We start from the raw sequence: 25,722 nt of genomic DNA, 5'->3' as shown, positions 1-25,722 counted from the left end.
AAGAAAAATCTGTGTGTGAAATGAAAAGTTGCCAACCTCAAATTTCTTTTATTAATTTGTCCACCCCCAAATTACTTGAGGATGAAACATTTTTCATTTGTTCAAGGCGATCCCTATAACCTAATTATAGTTACTGAGTGGTGTATTGAATAACTGATAAATGTAACCATTATATTTGAAGTTAATTTTGCCTTCAAACTTTATTCCTCAGAGGAGTGCTGTTTCATGCTAGTCTTAATGTGAATGTCATCAGTCATATGTGACAATACCTGGTGTATAGTATCATTTTCATCCTGTAAAATATGCAAGATGTCCAATGTATAGCAGCTAAAATTAGTAGTTTTCATGTAAAAATTAGTAGTTTTCATGTAAAAATCATTAGTTTGGGTTTCCTGATAATTCAGTGGTTCTCAATGGGGGGTGATTTTGCCCCCAGGCGAAATCTGGAGGCGTTTTTGGTTGTCACAAGTAGTAAGCAAGAGTTGGGGGTATTATCTCAGGCCAACAATTCTGTGAAGTATCCTGCAATGCAGAGGACTGTCCCCCACAACAAAGAATTTCTAGCCCCAAATGTCACTAGTGCGGGTATTGAAAAACCCTGTTCTAGTAACAAGATTTCTTTCTCCAAACTTAGCCCTCTGAGCTTACCATCACAGTAAGAGAGTAATGTTACACAAGTGTGCCTGATATTAATGGGCAAGGTTTCCCTTATGTTGAACAAACAAATGGGCCACTGTAACCTTAACTCATTTACCATAATTCTTACATTTGACCAAAAAATACAGGTCTATTTCTTTATGATGCTAATTTGTTATATACTCAAGGTTTTATGTTTTTTTCTTTTTATCTTTTCTATGCTAACTTTTTCATTTTCTTTCCTGTCGTTTACTTCCTGTATTTTTTTTTTTTTTTTATTTCCCCCTTGTACTCACCACTATACAAACAGGAAGTTTGCTATGGTTTATAGACCTGTCAGCATTTTTTGTTTGCTTTGCTTTTCTATGGTAATAATCCAGTTTGTTTTGTAAAATGAACTTAACTCTTTTTGAACAGTATTATAGGCTCATTGCTTCCCAGAAAACATAAATATCTGAAAAAGAAAACTAACATCTCCCATAAATTACCCATAATTCTGTATATACAGAACCAATGTAAACACTTATTAAAAATGCATGTGTAGTCTCTTCTTGGGATATGTGACATGTGCTGTGTGCACATTTAGCCTTAGGCAGATTATTTTATAGGGCACATATAACATTTCAGCAGTGCACAAAGTTTAAAGTTATGCATAGAAACACATAATAGACTAGTTTGCAGAAAGTTATCATAAAGTGAGAGCATGAGGCAGACAGCAGCTTCCTCAAAGTCCATTTCTTTTCAGCTTAATGTTTGTTACCAAGGATGAATGAGATAAGACTGCTGCACAGTAAGTAGGGTTGCTGTAGGTATTCAGTTTTAATCATCCTCTTTGGTATTCTATGTTTACTAAAAGGCAGGTCCACATATTGTGCCTACGCACCCCTGAATTCTCTGGCCTACTACGAATTGAGTTGATACTGTCTGGGAACCTATCCACTGTGCTGTTTTTGGCCTTTCTTGAGCCATTGTAGGTACTTTATCCTATGTGTTCAATTTTTTTGCCTAGGTGTACAAAGAATTTTTTGAGTAAAATGATGGCATGTGTCAGAGATCTTGTTTACATAAATAAAGGTTTATATAATTAAGAAATAAATGTTACTATATTTTTTTTTTGTTTTCCCTCCCAGAGCCTATACGATTATGTCCAATTTCAATATATATTGTAACTTATGACTAAAAAATATTTTGTAAACACACTTCTTAAGGTATGGAAACCAGGATTAGGAAAATCATCCATATGTAACTTTAACTATGAAGACTACCAGTGAATGTGTCCATTCTACTAAGTAAACATAAAGCTGTGTTGGTAATTCTTACAGAAACACCACATTGCTGCCTCGTAGTAAGCTTTTGATTAAAACTAAAACTCCTAGAATCAAGCAAACAACTAAGGCACTTTAGCGTAATAGCAGTTCTCTTGAGCCTAAAATTACTGTCTTTCTACTCTGGGTCATTGAACCTTTTTATTCTAAACACTTCGTTGCCTAGGATTGTGTGTTTTAGTATTTGAAATTTTTACTCTTGGAAGAATTTGTGAAATGTAAGTTTGAATATAACAATTTCCTTTTATACTGAGTTTTTTTATTTTTTGTTTTTATACTGAGTTTTGTAAGCATACCAATAATCAAAACTACTTGGGTAAAACAATTGATGAATCATTATGACATCTCCTAAGCCTTACAGGAGAAATTCTACATTATCTTAATTAGATCAATTGTTGTTGATGATTTGATTTTGTAAAGTTTCCTTTATCATTGAAATATAAATTGTTATTGTTACCAAGCAAATAAATGATCTTCCCTGTTCTGTATATGTTCTTAATTTTTAGTCTAAAAGCAGGACTTTATATCAGGTTTTCTTTTAAATTTCATTTGTCAGCTTAAATAAAATGTTTCAGTGTTTTGGGATCACCTTGAATCTGGATTGGTCATTATATTCTTAAATATGTAGCACTTAAAATATGTGTCTCCTATGGTCTTTGGAATTTGGTATTTTTAAAAATTTAGAAAAGTTGGGATTTTTCTGATAATTTTAGGAAAAACTTAAAATGTTTTAGTCCTGAGTGATGTAATTATTCCTTGATAATTCACCATTTATATTGTCAAAAGAACAAAATTACAACAAATTTAGTTTAAAGATGTCAGTTGACTTCATTGAGACTTTAGAATCAGGCAACACATCATTCCATAAAATAGAATAAGTGTTTCAGTGAGCTGAGTAAAAGGTTTATTTTATAGACAGAAAAAGGCTTAAGAAAGCAGAAACAAAGAGCAAAAAGTGGATTGGTCATTATAAAGTTACTTTCCTTGTAAGGTGGTTATAGGAAGACAGAACAATAGAAAAATAACTGACTAGTTAGTTAATATCAGGTTACTTCAGGCTTTCCCTTTCGTATAAAGAGCAAAGCAGAGGGAACTTCATTACCTGCTGAAGATGTAAACTGACCTGTTTAGGAAATTGGCTGTTACCTCTTATTCCTGACTGTCAGACCACAACCTAAGTGAGTTGGAACTTAGAAGGGGTGACTTCATTTTGATTTTTAATCTAGTATTCTGGGGCCTAGTGCAGGAACTTAGTCCAAAATAATGGTTTCCTATAATTTTTATTTAACAGTATCATACATTGTGGAGAAAAGCATTCCCCTTAGAATAGGAGTGAAAGGAAGATCAGTCCCATTTCTACATTCCTGTTTTTGTCTTTTTTTTTTTTAAAAAAAAGATGACCAGTAAGGGGATCTTAACCCTTGACTTGGTGTTGTCAGCACCACGCTCAGCCAGTGAGCGAACTGGCCATCGCTATATGGGATCCGAACCTGGGGCCTTGGTGTTATCAGCACCACACTCTCCTGAGTGAGCCACGGGCCGGCCCTACATTCCTGTTTTTGGTTCTTCTCTTTTATGAGGGTACTTCAAAAAGTGCATGGAAAATGAAATTAGGAGATAATACAAATCTTTCCATGAACTTTTTGAAGACTCCTCAGACACGAACTACACTGTTAACTAACTACTCAACCAATATCCACTCAACGCCTGGCTTCCTATTCTCAAATGTCAGACATCATGTCCTTGCTCCTACATTGCATTTTATAAAATAAAAATGTTGAAGGAAATTTAGGGAGTAAGGTGTTAACAATATAAGCTCCTAACTTTAACTGCAAGAGAGATAATAAAGTTTTCCAAAAATAACAAAACTGTTTATGCACAGTGAAAGAAAGTGAGTCGAGATGCCGGATACCATTCAAGCTTTATTAAAGAAAGCAATCTGCCAGGCTGTACTCAAAATGGAGGACAGCCTGGGTGTGGGGGTGGTAGAACTTATATAGGTACATTGGCACCAAGAGCTGGGTGATGTAATTCTGGGGTAGGGATTGAGTTAGGTCATGGGGATGGAGAGTTCTGCGCATGCGGAAATGTGGAAAGTTTCATTTTCTCTGAAACCGTGAGGCTTCTTGTAAAAGAGAATGGGGGAGTGGAGGGGAGGAGGTGGACGGCACCATTTTGTACTTGGGCTTGTCTGAAATGGTGCTGGTTATGTTGCAGATCTATTATTCCTGCCTTTTAAGTATGGGGAAAAGGGTGGAGGTCTCATTCTTCTGAAGCTACTTCCTGCTGGAGATGGGCAAAGATATGGAAAAAATAGAGGTGTGAGAGTGAAGGGCCTACTGTACATAAGTTCAAGGTGGGCGGAGGCCTGTGGGCTTTTGGGGGGCAGCCCGTAGGTGAGCGAGTGACTGGTAGGTAGGCCAAAACAAGGGATGATTTCTGAGGTGAGAGCATGCATTACTGCTGTAGCATCCTCTGAAGTGCAGGGAAAAGCCTCAATCCAACCTGAAAAGGTATCTACTAAGGTTAAAAGATAGCATGTCCTTTTGTGGGGAGGGTAATATAAGGGCTGAGGAAAATGTAGTAGGGGTTCATAGCCTATATGAACTGAATTATGGGAGTCTAAAGGGATTTGCTCGGCTTGTGTGGTAGGGAGGACATAGCGACTGGAGAGAGTATACCAGTTGTCCTTTCTCTGTGCCCCCAACTGTTGGAGGTGTATTTCTTGGGGTGTGTATTGGGGTTGAGGGTGTGGGGGCCATGAGAAAGACCTGTGCAGGAGAGGAAGAGTGGGGGCCTGGTGATTGAGCAGCCTGCTTTGCGGTTAGATCCTCCAGTTTGTTTCCCTGGGCTATGGGGTCATAGGAGGCTTGGTGTCCTCTGCAGTGTATAACACCAACCTCCTTTGGGAGTTGTGCAGCCTCGATAGCTTGTGTTAGATTTACTATGGCATAACCCACCCGGGGGGCAAGCGTGGAGGTGGCACTCCCATCTATGAGCTGTGTAATAGGATGCAGGGAGATGTGTGGAAATGGATTGAGAAAGAGGTCTAAGGCCTCCATGCAGTTGTGTTCTAAGGGTCATGAGTGTTTTGGGATGAGAGTGGCTGGATTTAAGGGAAGGGCAAGGTTTTAGGAGAACTGGGAGTTTTCAATGAAGGTAAGGTGAATAAGTTGTAGGCAGGAAGGGGAGAGAATTATTTGGCCTTATGCCTGAGAAGGTCTTAACTGTTGTCCAAAAGTTGGTTTAGAGCTTTCTTGTTCTGAAAGGGTGGCTGCCACCAAGGCCCCTAAACGGGGGCCCATTCTCAAGATGTGGTGTTTAGTTATTTAGAGAGGTTTGTAACCAGGGGAGGGGGGGAGGGAATGTCTCCTGCCTTTTGTCCCAAAACCGCATCTGCCAATCCCTGGGTTTTGGTGACCGGGTTTTGGTGACGTATAGGATAAAAGGATGAAATAGGTTTGAGAGAGATAGAGCTGGGGCTGTGAGGAGAGCAGTTTTAATTGCCGGAAGGGAGCATGAATGGGCTTTGTGGGATCTAAAGAAATGGTAGGATCCCTTTTAGCTGCCCCATAAAGTGGTTTTGCTAGCATGCCAAAGTTAGGAATCCATAGGCGCAGATACCCTGCAGGCCCTAAGGAAGAAAGGATTTCACCCTTTGTGATAGGAGTAGGGAGTTCAGAAATTAGACTTGAACTGAAGGAGAAGAAATTTGGGCCTTGTTGGGGGACATTCATCATCCCCTGGAGGCCAGGAAATTAAGGAGAGCAACAGTGTGGGCCTGCGAATCCTCATAGGAGGGGCTAGAAAGGAGGAGGTCATCCACATATTGTATTAAAGTGCTAGAGGTTGGGGGAAGTTCAGATAAGTCTTGAGCTAAGGCCTGGCGGGAAAGTGGGGGCTATCCCAAAACCCCTGAGGTAGTACTGTTCAGGTGAGTTGTTGGGATCAGCGTGTGTCAGGATTAGTCCTGTACTAAATGATATGAGCTGTTAGAGTATGTAATTGGAAGGATGGGTGTGTTGAAAGGCGAGTGGGGAGGCCGTGAGAGATGAGAAGAAAGGGGCTTGTTTATAAGGGGCTTTAACCATATTAGGTGTTTGTTAATGATGGGGTACAGTGGGACCCCAGGGAACAGGACCCCAGTGATCCCCAGGATCAGGGAACAAAGAGGGGTTCCGTAACTTAACAAGGATAGGGGAATGGGATGTAGCAATGGAGGGAGAAGAAGTGTCCAATACTAGGGATTAACCTTGTCTGAGGGGGAGGGGAAGGTTAAAGCCCCAGGGGCCAGGTCTGGATGCGGCCTGTAACAGGAGTATTGTAGATGGAGTTAAAGTGTTAAGGGTAAGAGTAGCTTTGAATTTTTTTTTTTTTTTTTTCCGTGACCGGCACTCAGCCAGTGAGTGCACCGGTCTGTCCTATATAGGATCCGAACCTGCGGCGGGAGCGTCGCCGCGCTGCCAGCGCAGCACTCTACCAAGTGCGCCACGGGCTCGGCCCTTGAATTTGAAAAGAATGTCCCATCCCAGTAAGGGGGTTGGGCATTGAGGCATTATTAAGAATTGGTGTTGTGAATTGGGTGTGATGTAGAGTGCAGGAAAGGGTTTACGTGATCCATGGATGGTATTCTGATCTCATGGCCCCTACTGTTGTGATAGAGGACTGGGTTGTTGGTCCTGTATATTCTGGAAGGGTAGAGTCAATGGCCTCTGTACTGATGACAAAAAGAGATCAACTTACCTGCTACAAGGTGAGTTACCCTGGGCTCATGGGTGGTGATCTCCATGGGGGCCTTGGGCCCTGGGCATCGTCAGTCCTCCTCCTGGGCAAAGCCTAGAAGCTCTGGTAGAATTGGCCATGAAGCCAAAGGCTGTAGGTTGGGGACTGGGCCTCTCCCTCTCTGGCGGGTGGCACAGTCAGTCCCCCAGTGACCTGGCTGTTTGCAGTGAGGATGGGTTATGACAGGCCTGTGCCGAGTGGCCTGGATGACCACATTTGAAGCAGTTCTCAGGTGTCTTGCCTCTAGAGGCAGGCAGCTTTGGAGTATGTGAGCCACTGGTGGCATTAGCCAGGAGCTGGTATTTGGCCTTATCTCTTTTATAGTTTTTTTTAAATATCAGGGGCTGATTGGGTAATGAAATGAGAGTTTAAGAAGGCCATGCCTTGCAGGGGAGTTTGGATCTATACATGTGTATTCATGTGTAGCCTCAGAGAGGCAGGTTAGGAACTTGTTGGGATTTTCAGTGCATCTCTTATGTGATTTCTCTAAGCTTGTCATAATTGACTGACTTATGAGTAGCCTCTTGGAGACCATGAAGTAGGTTTGTGGTCATGTTATCCTGGAGATCCTGATCCCCATGGCTGGCCTGGTAGTTCCAATTTGGGTTTGTGCAAGGAACAGCAATGGCTCCCACCTATTTAGCGGCCTATTTTTTTTTTTTTTTTTTTGTCTTTTTCGTGACCGGCACTCAGCCAGTGAGTGCACCGGCCATTCCTATATAGGATCCGAACCCGTGGCGGGAGCGTCGCCGGGCTGCTAGCGCAGCACGCTACCGAGTGCGCCACGGGCTCGGCCCAAGCGGCCTATTAATAATAGCCACCTATTATTATTAACAGCCACCTATTATTTTGAGCATGTACCTGAGCTGCCATCCGGACCTGCTCCCTGTACATGGACTCAGACAATTTCTTCCATTCCAGCCACTTCACAGAAGGGTTATAAAAAAGCCGGAGCTGAGGCAGGGTTGTTACCTTATGAAGGGGGAGAAGTGGAGGAGTTGGGGTGAGGATGAACGTCTGGAGGCCAGATCTCGGGAAGAGAGAGAAATGTGGGGGGCTGGCGGATCAGAAGATTGATCTGAGTCTGGAAGGCAAGGTCGAGCATGAGCTAGGAGAATTTGAGACATAGGACAGTTTTGACAGAAGAACACGTTCAGAGATAGGAGAAGGCCTGAACAAGGAATCTACAGCTTTTGCTGCTTTGGTGAGTGTCTAAATCGAGTGCCATCTTGTGGCCACTGGGATCCATTGTAACGAGGTGTTTGAGTTTCAATGTTTCTCTGGTGGCCGAGAAATTGGCCAGGAGATAGCCCAGAGGCGTAGAGCATGGAGTACAGTAGAAAACGAGTTGTTTAGGTTTAATGTCTCCCTGGAGGCCAAGAAATTGGCCAGGAGACAGCCCAAGGGCGTAGAGCGTGGTGGTTTGGGTTGTGGGGATCCCATTTAGAGGGTGAGAAAGGGCAGTCAGTTCTGGTAGAAGAAGCATGCCAACAAAGAGCGTCCTCTGCTATCCACCTTCTTTTCAAGAGAAAAGCCATGACCCGCTAATGAAGTGTCCTTCAATAGCTGGGGGGCATGAGAAGAGTTCCCTCGGCAGGCGCCTGGGCTTCGTAGAGACCAGAGTCATAGAGAGTAGTCAGGGGAACCCGTAGAAGTAGGCAGGACAGACCCACTGACTCACCCTGAATTGAGGCCGATGTTGGATGTGTTGGTCTGAAACGGGAAAAGGAGAGAGAGTCCTGAGTGTACCCGGTTCTGGCAGGTCTGGTATGGGTGGCCGAGGGCCAGTCACCACAAGGGAGAGGGGATTGTCCACAATGTTGGCTAGAACCCTTCCCGGGTTTCGGCACCATAGTGAAAGAAAGTGAGCTGAGATGCCGGGTACCGCTCAAGCTTTATTAAAGAAAGAAACCTGCCAGGCTGTACACAAAATGGAGGACAGCCGGGGTGTGGGGGTGGTAGAGCTTATATAGGTACGTTTGCACCAAGAGTTGGGTGATGTAATTCCAGGGTGGGGATTGAGTTAGGTCATGGGGATGGAGAGTTCTGCGCATGCGGAAATGTGGAAAGTTTCATTTTCTCTGAAACCGTGAGGCTTCTTGTAAAAGAGAATGGGGGCGGGGCGGGAGGTGTGGAGGTGGACTGCTCAGTTTTGTACTTGGGCTTGTCTGAAATGGCGCTGTTGAGGTTGCAGATCTATTACACAGTAATACCACTGTAAGTTTCTTCTTACAGGAAATAAGATATGGTATCTCTTTTTCAGTCTTTGTTTTAAGAGCATTGTTGAAATCACACTATGTAAGCAATTTTGAAATTTGCTTTTGTGATTTAAGTTAACATTTTTCTACGTTGTTTTGTGATATCACCTATTGATCTTATGCTTGTAAAAACATAGATCAAATCAATGTCTATAGGTTCTAGTTTTTTATGCCTTAATTTTTAGGGGAAAATTCCCCATTAATGTTTCTGAAATTTTGATAAAGGATTTTAGATAAAGGATCTAAAAAAAATTGGTTTTTTTGGCAGTTGGCTGGTACGGAGAACCGAACCCCTTGACCTTGGTGTTACAAGACTGTGCTAACCGCCCAGCCCAGAATCTAAAATTGATTCCCCTGATCCTCCATGGCCCATTTCCCAAGAACTATTCCATTGCATCTGGTTTAAAAATATTTAAAAGTTTAAAGTATTTACAAATGCATTAAAATTAAAATATATATATGTTAAGTATTTCACAACATATTTACTTAGTACTTACTGGATATCAGGCATTTACTGTCTACATTACTTCCTTATGTATTCCTTAGTTTATAGCAATGTGTGGCTGGCTGGTCCTCTAACTTTCTGCTAACATGCTGTTTCTTTTGTCATCTGGTAGTACTTTTTTCTCTCCTCATTTTTCATAACTTGTGTAGCATTTTACACTGTTAGTCTTGCTGCTTCCTCGAAAATCTTGCCTTTAAGTTCTTTGCTGCTTTATTATTTAAGCAAATATATATTCAGTGTGCACCATATATAGAGATTTTTAATGAATAAGATAGTTTTTGCTCTTGTAGATCACTTTGTTGTGGTAGACACATTAAATAAAGAAATATTCATTTGGTGATGGTGAATGAAAAAAAAAATCAGGGTGAGAGGAATAAAGTGGTTCCTGGGGCAGTGGAAGGGTGTTGTCAGGGTTATCCTTTCTGTTGACAGTTGAGGAAACTTATGTGAGGGGAAGGAGGCTTGCTGATAGATATTTAGGTAAAGAACATTTCAAGTAGAAGCATTGCAAAGGCCCTGAGGCAGGATTGAAGGAATAACAAAGAGGAAGATTAGAATGAAATTAAATTAGACGGATGGGAGGAATGGGGGCAGATCACACCTTGCTGTGTAGTCCAACTTAAGTACTTTTTATTCAGAAAGAGGATGTTTTTTCTCTGATTTCTCCTACTGGGTGTTACCACTATTTCCCTCCCACTCAAGAAGTGCAACCTTGTGTTTTGATATCCCTGGTACTTTTCTCAAAAAGTAGGTATTGTTGGGGACTTAATTGTACATGATACTTGTGGGTGGAGTGCCAACTTCTCTCTTTTAAAAAATTCTTTTATGAACCAATATTGGCTCCTAAGCTTAAAAAAATTTAAGCTCCTCATTAGAATTTGTCCTACTACTTTAAGGCTCATGCAGCCAACCTCCTTTCCTAATTCCAGGATTTGTATGTCGGTATCTTCCCTATTCTTGTTCCTATCAGATAGGCACATTCACATATATTCAGGATTTTAGAGTGATTTCCTTTCACTTTTCTGCTTCTTCATGCTTTTGAGGTATCTGGCATGCTTCCATTGTTAACATGTGTAGTATGGCAGTGATTCTCAACTTTGATGCGAATCTTAGTGAGAATTGGGGGAGAAAGTGGTAGCAATGACTTGTTAAAGAATACTTTCATGGGAAAAAACTACCATTAAATGCTCTTCACTTGCTTTTATATCCAGACATTTATAGTATATTTCTTTGGGGGGGGGGGGGCGGGGCTGTGGCCAGTAAGGGATGTTTTCTTTTTTTTGTCTTTTTTGTGACCGGCACTCAGCCAGTGAGTGCACCGGCCACTCCCATATAGGATCCGAACCTGCGGGGGGAGCATCACCGCGCTCCCAGCCCGGCACTCTCCCGAGTGCGCCACGGGCTCGGCCTAAGGGATGTTTTCTTTTAAAAGTCTTGGATTGGAATTTTAAAACTTCGATTTCTTGCCCTAATGTATAATGTATAAAATGAATCTATACTTTAGAAAAAAATTCTTTTAATGTTCAAGAAATATATATGTGAAGTTCATTAAATCCTTTTGCATTTAGATGTTAAGAAGCTGAATTTCTGTAAAAAGCTAGAATCACTGATAATAAAGTTATTTTATTCTGCATATATCTGTTTTTGCTTTCAGATCAGTAGTAATTTCACTTCGGCTTCTTCCAAAACTTTTTGGTACCTTTCAGCAGTTTGGAAGTAGTTACGATACACATTGGATTACAATGTAAGTAAATAAAATGAAGTGTATTTATTTTCAAGATTTTTTTCAAATTTTAATTATTTGTCAGGGTTTTGAATAACTTAACCAGCTTTTACTCTGCACCAGGAAAATTTGAGTTTCATGTGGTTTAAATGTTTTTTTTAGGTTTCTCTGCCAATTAGCCCCTTGGAGATTACATCTCAATCAGTAGGAAAATCTGACTTTTGTATTCTTTGTAGTTTGAAAACAATACTGTAGCAAGTAGTACTATAATTTTAGAGAGAAGAGTTTTAGAATATAAAACTATAGAGCAGAGGACTCCTGAAGAAGGTTCACACTAAGATAAACATTCTTGGATGCCTTTGATGTTTCCCGTTTCCAGGAATTGATTCTAGATATAACATCATATTAGGAATAATCTTGACACCACCCTATTACTCCTTTACATTTATAGAGAACTTATGATTTACGAATATTAAAAGAATTCTTTCAGGGGTAGTAATTGGATGTGAAATTGATCCTGTTTTGGGGTAATAAATCTAGAGAAAGTTGGCTACTACAAGCAGTTAATCTAAAAAAATGTGTTATTTACTTTATACAAAATAAACTTTCGGAGAGATTTTGGAGATATTTGCATTTCAGAAAAAATTAGACCTGTTGAAGGATTCATTTGTGAGGTCAAGTAAGATGACTTTTCTCTGCTTCCATCTCAAATCTGAGACTAGGTAGTAAGAACACTTGTTTGCTTTCAAATTGAATATAATTTTTAAAATTCTTAGAAGTCTGTTCTATAATTCCAGATTAAATGAAGTTAGTTCTTTGTTCTTTTTAAGAAAGGATATGTTTAATCTAAATGTCTATTTTTATTTTAAAGAAGTATCTCATAAAATCTTTCTTTGGCTAACATTGCAGTATGAATCTACAGATAGTTTTGTTCATGAGCGCAACAAAGGTCCTTGAGATGCTAAAAAGAGAGGGTAGGGGGAAGCATTTAGCATCACTGAAGTACAAGAATAGTGTGAGTTCTCTTTCATTGACTCTTCCAATAATTTTTAAATGGATGAATTACAAAAATTCTAATGAAGTGAAGGGATTCACTTGGACTTTACCTGGGCAGGTGGGTGTCATATTATATTGTAGCCAATTGAAGCGATTCATATTTAGGAGTAACATTCTTATACAAAAGTGGCAATCTCTTAATATTCAGTTACTTATCAGACCTAAACCTAAGTATATTGAGTTGAAATTTTTTTAGTTTGTTCCTTAAGTTAAATGTAAATAAGCTAAGGTAAGGTCAATTAACAGGGTTTCCATTACAACATGAGACTGATGTCCTTAATCTTATACAGCAAATCACTTAAAAGAACTCTAAGCTCCTGTGGTTGGCATCAATAACAACAAAAATCTCTATTTATTTTGAATTTATTATATATAGCAGCACTCAACATTTTGTGCATTTTATATCTCTTAAACTCATTCTAATGGCCCGTATTTTAAAATTGGAAACCTTTATCCTCTGACTCTTTTAGTAAGTCTGGTAATCAGCAAACTGACTTCAAGTGATCAGGTACTTTCCTGAAGACATGTGGCAAGTGTATTGCATCTGGTTTCAGACCCCCAAGACTTACTGAATGTTTTCTTCTTTCTACCTTTTGACTTTCACTGAGTGATTGGCAAGGCAGGAGTAACTTGTATTGAAAATAAAGCCATAACAAAGACATGATATAAATTACATTAGACCTTTTGGAGTTTTGATTCTTCTATATCTATACATTTTAGCAGATAAATTGCTAATAAATGTGCGAAATACATCAGTTATGGAAGTTATGGACCCTGGGATCACTGAATGTGTTTGTCACTGTTTCTATTTTCATTCTAGTTTTTCTAGCTTATTTTGGAGCTTAACACCTGCATATATCTTTGACTCAAAAAAAAAAATTGTTAAATTACTGACAATTTAAAAAAGATTCATTCGGTAAATTTATATTGTATGCCTTCTGTACGCCAGACATACTGTTAGATTCTGCTAGATAATGATGAAGGTGCATAGCACATTCTTATATAGGATGATATAATGATTTTAATATTAACTCATATTAGTTATTTATCATAGCACTCTGCCCGGTATTTTATCCCCTTCACAGGTATTGTGTATTCTGAGATTAAAAAATGTTACTTTAAGTTCATAAAAATTAAGGAGCATTGCTTTATATCTTTTCACCATTTGAGTATAAATAAAACTTAGAGGTTTTTGATAATATAAACATTTTGCATTTGAAGATTTTTTTAGAAATACATTTTTTTTTCTGTCATGGCATAGATTTATTCTCTTACTCTGTACCCTTTAAAATTATTTTTCCCTTTAATTGGGCCAGGTGGGCAGAAAAAGAACTGAACATGATGAAGCTTTTCTTTGATAATTTGGTATACTACATTCAAGCTGTAAGAGAAGGAAGGCAAAAACATGCACTGTAAGTACCTCTCAACTGGGTCAGATGTTTATGTGCAGATTGTCTTTCCTCTGAAAGATAATTTTCCAGTGTTCCTACTTTTTTTCTTTCATATAGTAAATAAATGTAACAGAAAATCTTATCTGTATAAAATTATAAGAGAAAGAAGGCTGATAGAATTTTTTATATTGAAAGATTTTTATTAGGTTACTCTTATAATTCTTAGTCTTAGGGAAATGTAGTTCATGAAACTTTTGGGGGTTGTTTAACCATCACTATTGAGAATTGCTCAGAGTCATTTCGAGGAATCAAAAGTAAATACATTTTTCAAAAATCATCAATATCCTTGTCTTAATGAATTAAAGCATTGATTCTAAAAAAGAAATTTAACATATGAGGTACTTCAAAAAGTTTCATGGAAAATAGAATTAAAAGATAATACAAATCCTTCCATGAACTTTTTGAAGACTACTTGTAAAGTTAATTTAAAATATTTTCCTTTGTTATATTTGATACTAGTATTAAATAGTTTAGGACATGTGGAAGGTTTAAAAACTGATTAAAATTTTATCATATGAAATATATCAAAAATATTCTCGATATATTCAAGTGTCTTGGGATAAGAATTGGTGGAAATCCATTAGTTGTGGTATAACTATGTTTAAAGTTTTTTATGAGGAGGTGCATGTAAAATTCAGAAAGTTTCTGCTGGTGAGCCAGTTGGTGTCGACTGATGTTCAAGTTGAAGAAACCAGTTCATTGTCAGTACCAGCATATCCATGAGTAAGAGGAATCACACTGTTGATTGAGAAAATCTCCACATAGAAAACATCACATAACTGGAAACTGAGCAGTGTGTTTAGAAAAATCATTGACCTTTAAGGTATACTTATTCACTTCCAAAATGAATTCACTTATTTCCCCCTGGAAATCATTTTATTCTCCAGATTTTACTTTGTTCTTCAGTGTATCACCATTCTCCCAGTCACCTAAAACTTGGAGATATGGGGTTTCTTAATACCTTTTTATTTTTAAACATGGATAATGATGATCATGATAAAAAATAGCCAGTGTTCATTGATATTACTGTGTGCCAATTACCATTTAATTAAGATATCATTTATTTAATTAGGTATTAACTTCTTTAAGATACACAATAACATGTTTGAGGTAGACGGTCTCATTTTGCTAATGAAAATACTGATGATAACTTGCCCAAGTTTGCATATTTAATAGAGAGTGGAGCCAGAATTTGTACCTAGGCAATCTGTTTCTAGAACTCATATTCTTAAGTGCTGCATTATACTGCCATCAATTTCTACCTATCCTAATGTTAAAATATACCCCATGCCTTTTCACAAGTTGACATTCCCAGAAACACCACTTTTGTGCTGATAACCAACCTCCAGGTGAGTCTTGCCTCAGTCTTCCCCCATGCTGGTTCATTCCTTATCCCTATCAAATTAGGAAGGCAATATGATATTGGTGGAAAGCACATGGGCTTGAGAATCATACAGACCTGGGTTTAGGTTATGAATCTATTATTTTAACCTTATTTCAGTTACTTACCTCGAATAAATTCCAATTATTTACCTTATACATTTTTGTAAAAATTAAATGATGTAGCAGATGACACCTGGTACGTAGTAGATTATCTATAAATTATAGTGACCTAGCTAAAATAAATAGTACTCACGTATGGTATGAAACAAACAATTCTGTGCCATACCCCCATTTAGTTTCTACACTGAATAAAAAATAAAATACCTATCTCTTCAGACTGGTATTCTGAGCCTTATAAGATCTAAACTCAATTAACCTTTCCGGTTTTATTGCCCAGTAATTTCTTTAGGCAGCTTATTCTACAAGCCTATTATGTTTTTTGGAGGTATTTTCTTAAATTCACTCATCTTACAGCTTTTTTTTACAAAGTTCCCTCTACACAGGATGCAGTCTTTTAAAAATTTTATTAAAATTCTAACTGTTCTTCCAAGTCTGTGTCTTTCTTAGTTCCTCTTGAAGCAGAATTTGAGTTCCTCTTGAAGCCTTCCTAAATCTGAGCATCTCTGTACATCCTCCATAAAAATCACAGGATCAGTAAGGAGCAGAAATGAAACCAACATGACCCATTTTTCTTCAACATTTTTAGTAGACAGAGAATTCAAATTACCTCTTTGTAGAGAAATAACACTAGGTTACAAAAGAGCTCCCACTACAACCATAAACCTGTGGACTTGAAGAGCAGGAATTAGAGGCTTAAGAGGGGGAGTGGAAGACAGATGAATCATCTTCATAAAGAGAAAGTTTAATATGAAGTGCCAAAAAATGAACACAGGTCTTATAAGAGCCTGTGACATGGAGATAAGATCTCATGATTGGTTTAGTCTTATTCACTAGATGCTCAAGTGCTTGTGACAAATAGAATGTTGTTATATCACAGACGCTGTTCCACACGTAAATTCACTGAGTTGCTAAAGGAACCCTAAAACACAACCTGAGGATTACCGTCACTGCCACCCCTATCGTGACCCTGCTGATGCCCTTCAGTGAATTTCTTTTTTTAAAAGTTTTATTGAATCATAATTGATTATACATATTTCTGGGGTTCAATGTTGAGATATGTTGATCAAATCAATATTACTAGCATATATATTGTTACAAATCGTACTTATTCTTTATGCCCCTTGTCCAATCTCTCCCCATCCCTGTCTCCCTCCCCTCTTCCCCCTCTAATTACCCTAGATTTCTTTTCTCCTTTTTTGTTTTTAAAATTTTTTAATTTTTAAAAAATTTATTTATTGAATCAAAATCGATTATACATATTTTTGGGATTGAACATTGAGATATGTTGATTAAATCAATATTACTAGCATATATATTGTTACAAATCATAATTATTCTTTATGCCCCTTGTCCAGTCTCTCCCCTTCCCTCATTCCCTCCCACTCCCCCCTCTAATTACCCTACATTTCTTCTCTCCTCTTGAAAGAATAATGGTTACCCTGTTAATTTTGTTGCCTAGATGATCCATCCAATGTTGAGAGGTGTGTTCAGGTCCCCCAGTATTAGCATAGAGCAGATGCTTCTTCTGTCACGCTGGAATGGGCTTGGTGGAGAGAGACATCCTCTTCTTTTCTTTGGTCTCTGCTGGTGACTCTCCTTGTGTCAATGCACTCCAGTGGCTGGTGGACCATCTGCATGGTGGTTGTGGTGTCTAGCTGCTTTCATGGCAGCTGTGGTTATGGTGGTGGCTGTGGTGTGCCACCCAAATGGAGGTGATGTTTTTGGCATGCTCCTTTGTGCTGGCTGTATGCCTGGTTGTGGGAAGTGGGGTCTGGTCTTCAGCTCCATGCCTCTGGTCCCTGGGGAGGCTCTGAGGTGGTGGCAGTGTGCCTGGTTGTGGGAAGGGGGGATCCGATCCCTGGCTCCATGCCTCAGGTCCCTGGGTGGGCCCTGAGTCGTTGGCGGTGTACCTGGTTGTGGGAGGGGTGGGGGTCTGGTGCCTGGCTCCAGTCCCCGGGCGGGTCCCGAGGCTATTTTTTTGTCTTTTGTTTACTTCTAAAATGGGGGGACTTCCTGTGGGGACTAGCACTTGAGCTCTGTGGTTTAGCTAAATTGCTGCTTTGCTGCTGTTTCCCTACAGAAGGCTTTTTGTGCAGCTCAGGTTTAAATGGTTGACTTCATAGGTACTTCCGGCTCTCCAGAGGCCAGTGCACTTGGGTTGTGATCTAGGCCTGAGTCATCATCAAACTGCACCCCGTGCAGTTCTATATTCCTGACCAGTCTCCTCTGAGTGGTCCTACGCTGATTGTGGTGCAGATCAGCTGTCCTTGCTGTGCCCCAGTTTTCCCCTGATGGGCCTGTCTCCCCCACCACCTGTGGTGCAGACACTTCCTGTGGGATGGGCCATGCACTAGTCCCTTGTGATGACTCACTGGCCTCTGAGTGGCTCCTTTTTTTCAGTTGTTGTGGCTCCTTGCTCCTTTGTGGGTCCATGGGAACCCAATTAGTGGTCTTGCTGGCCTGGGGGCTACCAAAGTCCTCTTCTCTCCTGCCACCTCCAAGCAACTTCATCTGAAAGGCACAGCTGCAGCTTTTGCTGGCTCCTGCTCCATGCACTCATCAGCTCTAGCCTTAAAGTGGCTGCCACACAAAATGGTTGGAGCAGTATTTTCTTTCTCTCATCATGGCTTCTCCTACCTTCATGCATTCCATTGGTCTCTCCTCCTCTTCCCCTGAGCTCCAGCGGCCCCAGCTTGGCTCTTGTTGCTTTCTTATAGTTGTAAATTGGTTGATTTGTGGGAGAGAGTGACGCTGGGGACTGTCTATTCTGCCATCTTGACCGGAAGCCTCCAGTGAATTTCTTTTCTTCTTTCTGATATTCTGGCTGGACACAGTCTAACCCTTGTCTGCCTCTTCAGAACCATCTTCTGCCCTTCCTCACTGACTAACCGTTGCTAGTCCTTTGCAAATGCCCACAAACTAAATTCTGTAGAACTGTGTGAAGTTACCTAACTTAGCAAACTTCCAAAGCAACTCTTTTTTTTTTTTTTTTTTTTTTTGGTGACTGGCTGGTATGGGAATCTGAATACTTGACCTTGGTGTTGTAACACCACAGCACCACAGCAACTCTTATATTAACCATTGAATCTTGTACACATGAATTATACTCGTTTAGATTTGAAATAACATTCAAAAATGCTAATTTTGAATCAGCTATATTCTTTATGAACTAGATTTCTGGAAATGATATTAGTGTTGTTTAAGAAATATAGTATTATTATGGGAACAAAGATTTGAAAAATGCAATTTTTAGATAAAGATGTGGTTTTTTACTTGTTAACCATTTGAATTTATGTGCATGTTACATAATTTTAAAATGATATATTACCTCTGTTCTTTTGTGCCTTCTCATCATCTAATTTGAAAGTAATTTTGTTGTAGTTTGGAGGTTTAACAAATTTATCGAATAGCATAAATTTCAAATATAACACTTGGCTTTATAAACTTTTTTTGTATAGCAAATTTATAATTAACAATTAAGATTATGAATTATTAAAATGGAATTCTCCTTTGGTATAAGTTATGATTAAGACCATTAAGTCTATTTTAAAAGTTAAGAAATGGGATAGTTCGTTTAATTATTTTAATGATTTTTTAATTATAGGTACAGCCATAGTGCCGAAGTTCAAGTTCGACTTCAGTTCTTGACTTGTGTATTTTCAACTCTGGGATCACCTGATCATTTCAGTAAGTATTTAACTCAGTGTGTTTTAAAGTCTGTTTTGACTTTTGGAAGAATCTAAGTTTAATTGTGCCTTTAGATTTTTGTAGTGGTTATTCTCAATACATTTATAAATTATAACAGTATTTAGATATTTTATTAAAACAATTGAGATCCCTGTTTTCATTTTAAATAAATTTTTTTACAGTTCTGTTTTTTTTTTTTGGACCAGTAAGGGGATCATAACCTTCAGCATGGTGTCATCTGCACCACGCTCAGCCAGTGAGCGCACTGGCCATCCCTATATAGGATCCAAACCTGTGGCCTCGGTGCTACCAGCACTGCACTGTCCTGAGTGAGCCACAGGGCCGGCCCTATAACATTTTTTAATCATAGATAATTTTCAAATCTTTGGCCTATGATCATTGAAAAGTACATAACCATTGGTGTTTTCTTGATGAAGCTTTGTGATTGCAATTATAGTATTGAAAATGTTTTCTCTGTTTCACAGCATTGCGTTTCCTAAACTCCCACGTAGTGAATATCTGCTCAATATGTATGGCAATATGAGCATGACCCTGACACATTTCTCTTTCTTGCTTCAGTGTGTCAAAATACCAGTTTCTCAAAGGACAGAGTACTCATTTTAAGAACAAAATGTTTAGGTAGGAGAACATAATACTTTAGGGTGACTGCATCTTTCATCACCTTTGGTTATATAGAATCTTGCTGTCACTGTGTTGGAAAAAGCCATTGTTTATGTATTATTATCAGGGCTAATCTTTTCAAAATCACTTGGCTTCATAGGTAATAGAGACATTAGGTAATAGACATAGGTAATAGAGGCACCAGTTTTATTTAGATTACTTTAAACTCAGTTTCATTAACAGTTAATCTTTTTTTTAAAAGAGGAGAGATTGGTCTGATATATTTAGTGTGTGAACCATATCCAAATTCATATGCTAGATGTTGTCACAACATAGAAGGAAGCTTGATTTCTGATGGCCAAATCTTCTTTTCTCCTGCTATACTGATTGCATCATCTTTCTCTCTATATACTATTCTTTTTCTGTGTGTCCATATCAAACAAACCTCTTTGGTTAAAAAGACATTCTTTTTCTTTAGCTATGATTAATATGATCAGACTGACTTGCTAGCCTGAGAGGTTGACACTCTTTCAAGTCGTATGGATGTTTTAGATACATCGGGTTAATCTTACTGTTTTAAGGCAATTTCTTCACTTTCAAACTACTTGTAACAAATGCCACTAACATTGTGATACCAACAGATGTCAAAAGTAAACCATCTGTTTTTGATGGGAAACTTCTGTTTCATGTTATTAGGTCATTTATTGTATTCATTATGACTGATAGCATACAAGAAATAAATAATATAAAATATAATAAAACTGATCTTTTACAGAGGAAGTCAAACCAAAACAAATATGTTCAGCATAAATAATTTCACATGTCATTAAGTTTCTTGTTTTGTTTATTTTACACAGTGTGGACTCTGGGTTTGCAATAGCTATTGTCCAGATAGTTTCAAACTGAAAACTTCACTTCTCCCACATGGTTATACTTCTGTTATTGGTGCAGTTCCTATCATCTATGTGTTTACTCCAAAGTTATATGTAATTACATCTAATACTCATTTTCAGTATACTAATAACTATAGTCTTTTAAAAATTTAGAGCAATAAGAAAAGCTTATACATTGCCTATTGAATGTGGATTGGTGATTCAGCCAGTGATGAATACATTTCTATTTTATTATATAGTTCAGTGGATGCTGTGAAGTTAGTATCTGTTATTGCATGGTAACCGGGATATACACACACACACACACATATACACATATGTTTTTTTGTTTGTTTTAGGATTCTTATCTATTTTCTTTTATTTTGCTCTTCTTAATTACTTAATGTGTTTAAGTTTTAATATATACTGAAGGTTGTTTCTAGTTTATTTATGTTAACTCCTAGGGGCACAAGTTTTTCTTAGAACAAATAATCATTAACTTTTTTTGTGGGAAACTGATAGGGTATTATTTTCAAGATAAAACTCCTTATACTGATTATAGTTATAGAATCTTGCTATCACTGCTGCTAGGTGAATATTTTCTGAACATTTGCTACTAGGTAAATATTTTCTGAAGCATTTTTCCTTATTCTGGAATCTGATCTACTTTTCCAATAAAGAGAGAGGTTTCTTGTGATTCTACTATATCTTCATGTCTTTTGTCATCTGGGGGACCATCCCAAGCTTTGGAACCCATTATGATATACTTTAGAAATGCCTGTGATGCTTTTGTTCTGTTTGGATTGTCTCATTTATTCACATTTAGACCTGTGATTGCCTATAATGCTTTCTCTAATTCTAAATAGTTCCTTCATCTGTCTTTCTTCTGCCACACCTGGAAATCCTTTAATACTTGGGTCAAAGTACCATAAAGGTTTCACCTCATTAATCTAGCTCCCCAGCTGATTGTATTCTCTAATGTATTACTGTTTGTCTGTTTTAGGCAGTTTCTTTTGCTTCGTTTATCATAAGAATTCCTTTTTGTATAGTTTACAAAAGTATTCTTATTTATTGTTTTTCTCCTATGTACAATGAAAGAGCTTTGAACACAGTGTCTATTTGTAATCCTCAAACCTTAGAACTGTTTCCTCAATTTTGGGGATTATCTTCCTCAGTCATTTTTTCTATAATACAATGATACGTTCATATTTTAGGGAGAATGATTTTCAATACCAAATGGGTCTTCTAGAATGCTTTATAAGTTGTGTGTTTATAAGATGCTATAAGATATCACCTTATATTTCTGGTTGTATTGGTGCTTCTACTACACTGATTTAGGACCAAAATGTTATATGTACCATTATTCAAAATTTTCCAAACAGGAAGGCATAAGGAATTGTTACTGAGATAGTAAATTCTTTATATAAATAGACAAATTACCTATGTGCATATATATAGACACACCTAAGAGAAGATGTTTAATCATTTTTTTTGCATAGTAAAGTGTAAAATTTATGATTTTTATCTAGGGCTAAGTTTAGAGCAAGTCGACATTTTATGGCATTGTTTAGTAGAAGATTCTGAGTGTTATGATGATGCACTCCATTGGTTTTTAAATCAAGTTCGAAGCAAAGATCAACATGCTATGGGAATGGAAACTTACAAACATCTTTTCCTGGAGAAGGTAAGTTTATTTCCTGACAGTTTCATTATATTATCTTTCTATATTTCCTTTTCTCACTTGAAATATGAACTCTGTAGTGTTCATTTTTTTTTTGTCATAGTGTTTTTAAAAGCAGATAAATGTACTGGTTTTCAGCAGTCTTTATATAATTTTTTGCCACTCAGATTTTGCTGTAATTTTGTCCATTACAGTGTTTATATCTAAATAAAGTATATTTACAAAAATGTTCTATTTCTTAGCTAACATATTTAAACGAGTGAAAATTAGAATAACTCTTCAGGGTAGCACTAATTAAAAATGTGAGGGGTTTTTGGTGTTTGTTTTTTAAAATCAGTAATAGCACTGTAGTCCAATTTTTAGAGATGGTGCTCGCATCCACAAGTGTGAGACCTATATTCTGTGACTCTTCTTTATATAAATGGCTGTGGTTTCAGTCAGTCTTCCAGGCACAGATAAGCCAGTCTTCAGATTTGCACATCCCTGGGAAGTTATTTTAGGAAACATGGTCAGGATAGTGAAGATGTTCTATTTTTTTATTCTTCTTTACCAGATGTCACAGTTGGTTCAAGCGGTAATTTTCCTAAATGAACTAGTTTTATTTGAATTTTGAAAGTCAATGAAAATAAAACAGTAGGCTTTTTTTTTTTAATGCTTATTTTTTGAGATTATGAGGGCTATAAACTCACATTATCTTTGTGGTGGAATTAAGTATATATGAATGAGTTTTAGTACATATAAACCAAATCACTTACTAGATCCAAGGCAAAGCTACAAGGTGAAATTCAGGTATTTTAAATTTCACACCCTGACTTTAATACCACCTGTACTTGTAACTACACATCTCATAAATGTGTATGGTGTAGGTATACAATTGATAAAATGTTCTTATTCACTTCCTCTGATTTAGGTCTATATTTATTTCAAAAATTGAAACGTATATCAGACAGGTTTCAATTATGAATTGAATAAAATTAAATTTGTTTACTTAAATCTAATTAAATACAATTGTTAACTTAATTTCACACTGAACTAGCTTGAAAATTTTTTCCCCAAGATGCCCCAGCTAAAACCTGAAACGATTAGCATGACTGGCTTAAACCTGTTTCAACATCTCTGTAACTTGGCTCGATTGGCTACCAGTGCCTATGACGGTGGTTCAAACTCTGAGGTATGCATTTAGAGTTGTTTTATTAGGTCAACTTGTGGAATTTTCTTTTTATTCCTCAGATTAGATTGCCAAATTATCTTTCTTCAAAGCTTGAATTTAGTAAGAAATAGTTTTATTCTTAGATTTTAAGAGCATTTTTATCTTTTGTTTTTAGAAAGTTTTTTTAAAGAAAATTTGGTGATTTTTTTTTTCCTGTTAACAAAGACAACTTTGTTTGTGCTTAATGAAAGCCTATTGTACATTCCTTAATTTATAGAGAAGAGGCCATCTGAGTGTTCTTTTAATCCCCTGGAAGTATTTTATGTCAAATAGAAAGTTGATGTGTCTCAAGTCTCACTTTTATGCTCTTAGTCAATTTAAATTCTTCTTAGTAATTTCTCTTCTGGAATAGAATCCACGTAAATCATCTCTGACCATGAGGCAAGATGATCAGTTCATTAAGTGAATACTCACATAAATTGCTGGTTTTATCTTTGGCTTAGAGTTATGTTTGCCTAGTTTAGTGGTTGCTAGGTATTGTTGAATTCATTATTTTTGCATTGTCCTAACACAGACTGTTATTTGAAATTCTTCCTCATGGGACATTTTATTTGGTTAATAGTAGCTTTGATTTATGTAGTATCCTTTCATATTTTTCATAGTTTTCTTTAGGAGTTGGTGTTGTGGTAACAAGAGAAAGGTAGAGTGAACTGATGTTACGCATTATGGTAAAGAATAATTTCACTGTATCTACAATGCTTTCCTCATATCTTCCAACCTTCTTTTCTTGTTTGAATAGGGTTGGGTTTTTTGTCTTAATTTTTTTGGTCTTAACTCTTCAGTATCACCGTGATAAGTTTCAGTTTGGTGATTTTAGACAACCAGACATGAGATAATACTGCTTTTTAATACTCAGCAGTATGAGATAATACTGCTTTTTAAATAGATGATGTTAACCCTAAAGCTGTTCAGTCACCATTGCAGAGATATCTTTCTTCACTCTGCACAACTATTGGGAACTTTGACTTACGACTTATTCTATATTTTTAGTGAGAGCATTCTTTTTGTCATCATTATAAATTTGAGAACTTGGGGCCGAGCCCGTGGCGCACTCGGGAGAGTGCAGCGCTGGGAGCGCGGCGACGCTCCCGCCGCGGGTTCGGATCCTATATAGGAATGGCCGGTGCACTCACTGGCTGAGTGCCGGTCACGAAAAAGACAAAAAAAATAAAAAAATAAATTTGAGAACTTGGGTTAGCATATCTTTTTAGTTTTCTGGGAACACATAAAAGCAGTGGCTTTATCAGTGTAAATTAGATGGAAGCATTGACACATTTTGCTAATTATTATGTGTCTGCTGATTTTATTCCTTTGTAGTATGTTTTGGGAACTTGAGGTTTTCTTACTATGTAGCTGTAACTTTTGAGTTAAACATATATATTGTTAACTACTTTATAAATAAGTACTTTTTTAGAACCAGTACAGGTATATTTCGTTAACTAAGACAATTTTCAAGGTTTTTATCATTTATTATTATTATTTAATAACTCTAAGTAATAGGAATTGTCTTTTTAATATTATATACGATGTTAAAACTCTTTGTAAAATTTTTAAGTTTTATACTTCAATATTTTGATCAGTTACATCTTGACAGTAAAACTTAGAGATGTTGTATTTTTCTTCCTTAGCTCTGTGGTATGGACCAATTTTGGGGCATTGCTTTAAGAGCACAGTCTGTTGATGTCAGTCGAGCTGCTATCCAGTATATTAACTCCTATTATATTAATGGTGAGTGATTTGAAATATTGTCTTATAGGTTATTTCTTATGTGAGCATATTTTGCTAAACTATAGTTCATTTTATTTTTTTTATATAGCTAAACAAGAATATATAATTAGTAAATATCTCTAAACATCTGGCTTTCAGGTAAAACAGGTTTGGAGAAGGAGCAAGAATTTATTAGTAAGTGCATGGAGAGTCTTATGATAGCTTCTAGCAGTCTTGAACAGGAATCACACTCGAGTCTCATGGTTATAGAAAGAGGACTCCTTATGTTGAAGACACATCTGGAAGCATTTAGGAGAAGGTAATTTTTAAAATATCACATTAGAGAGAATTTCAGCCTTTTGATTGCTGACATGTCCAGAAGTATTCTTAAAATTAAATTAAAGTTTTTGTTGGGGACAGGTAGAAAGCATAATTTACCAAAAGTATGAAGGGTCAGTAATGGAAGTAATTTATTCAGAATATGTACTATATTGCTATGGCAATATAGGTTCCTGATAAATACTGCAGAGCTTTAAAAATCATTATACTCTGAGCAGATATGCATGAATAAGAATTTCTAGACAGAATTCCATCTCTAAGAAAGTATTAACTATGGTTGAAAAGGCAGAACACCATTGCCAAAAGTGTTTCACTAAAACTCTCACCAAGAACATCAGATAATCTCTCATAGTTGAATCAAGTTGA

At 37.4% G+C, this 25,722-nt stretch overlaps 1 protein-coding gene across 8 annotated transcripts in view; it reads left to right on the top strand.

The window, feature by feature from the left end:
* USP34 (ubiquitin specific peptidase 34) overlaps positions 1-25,722 on the top strand; it is a 226,199-nt gene that overhangs the window by 98,180 nt on the left and 102,297 nt on the right. For all 8 annotated transcript variants that reach the window (XM_063078358.1, XM_063078359.1, XM_063078357.1 and 5 more), the window contains exons 19-25: positions 11,161-11,250; positions 13,602-13,697; positions 18,844-18,926; positions 21,949-22,103; positions 23,158-23,271; positions 24,939-25,038; positions 25,177-25,336. In XM_063078358.1, coding sequence (XP_062934428.1) covers positions 11,161-11,250; positions 13,602-13,697; positions 18,844-18,926; positions 21,949-22,103; positions 23,158-23,271; positions 24,939-25,038; positions 25,177-25,336 — 798 coding nt within the window. The remainder of the gene's footprint in view (positions 1-11,160; positions 11,251-13,601; positions 13,698-18,843; positions 18,927-21,948; positions 22,104-23,157; positions 23,272-24,938; positions 25,039-25,176; positions 25,337-25,722) is intronic.

This window comes from Cynocephalus volans, chromosome 14 (assembly GCF_027409185.1).
Source record: "Cynocephalus volans isolate mCynVol1 chromosome 14, mCynVol1.pri, whole genome shotgun sequence".
In the NCBI taxonomy this organism is placed as follows: Eukaryota; Metazoa; Chordata; class Mammalia; order Dermoptera; family Cynocephalidae; genus Cynocephalus; species Cynocephalus volans.
Note: the sequence above shows the minus strand (reverse complement) of the source record. Positions and strands in the feature narration are given on the sequence as shown.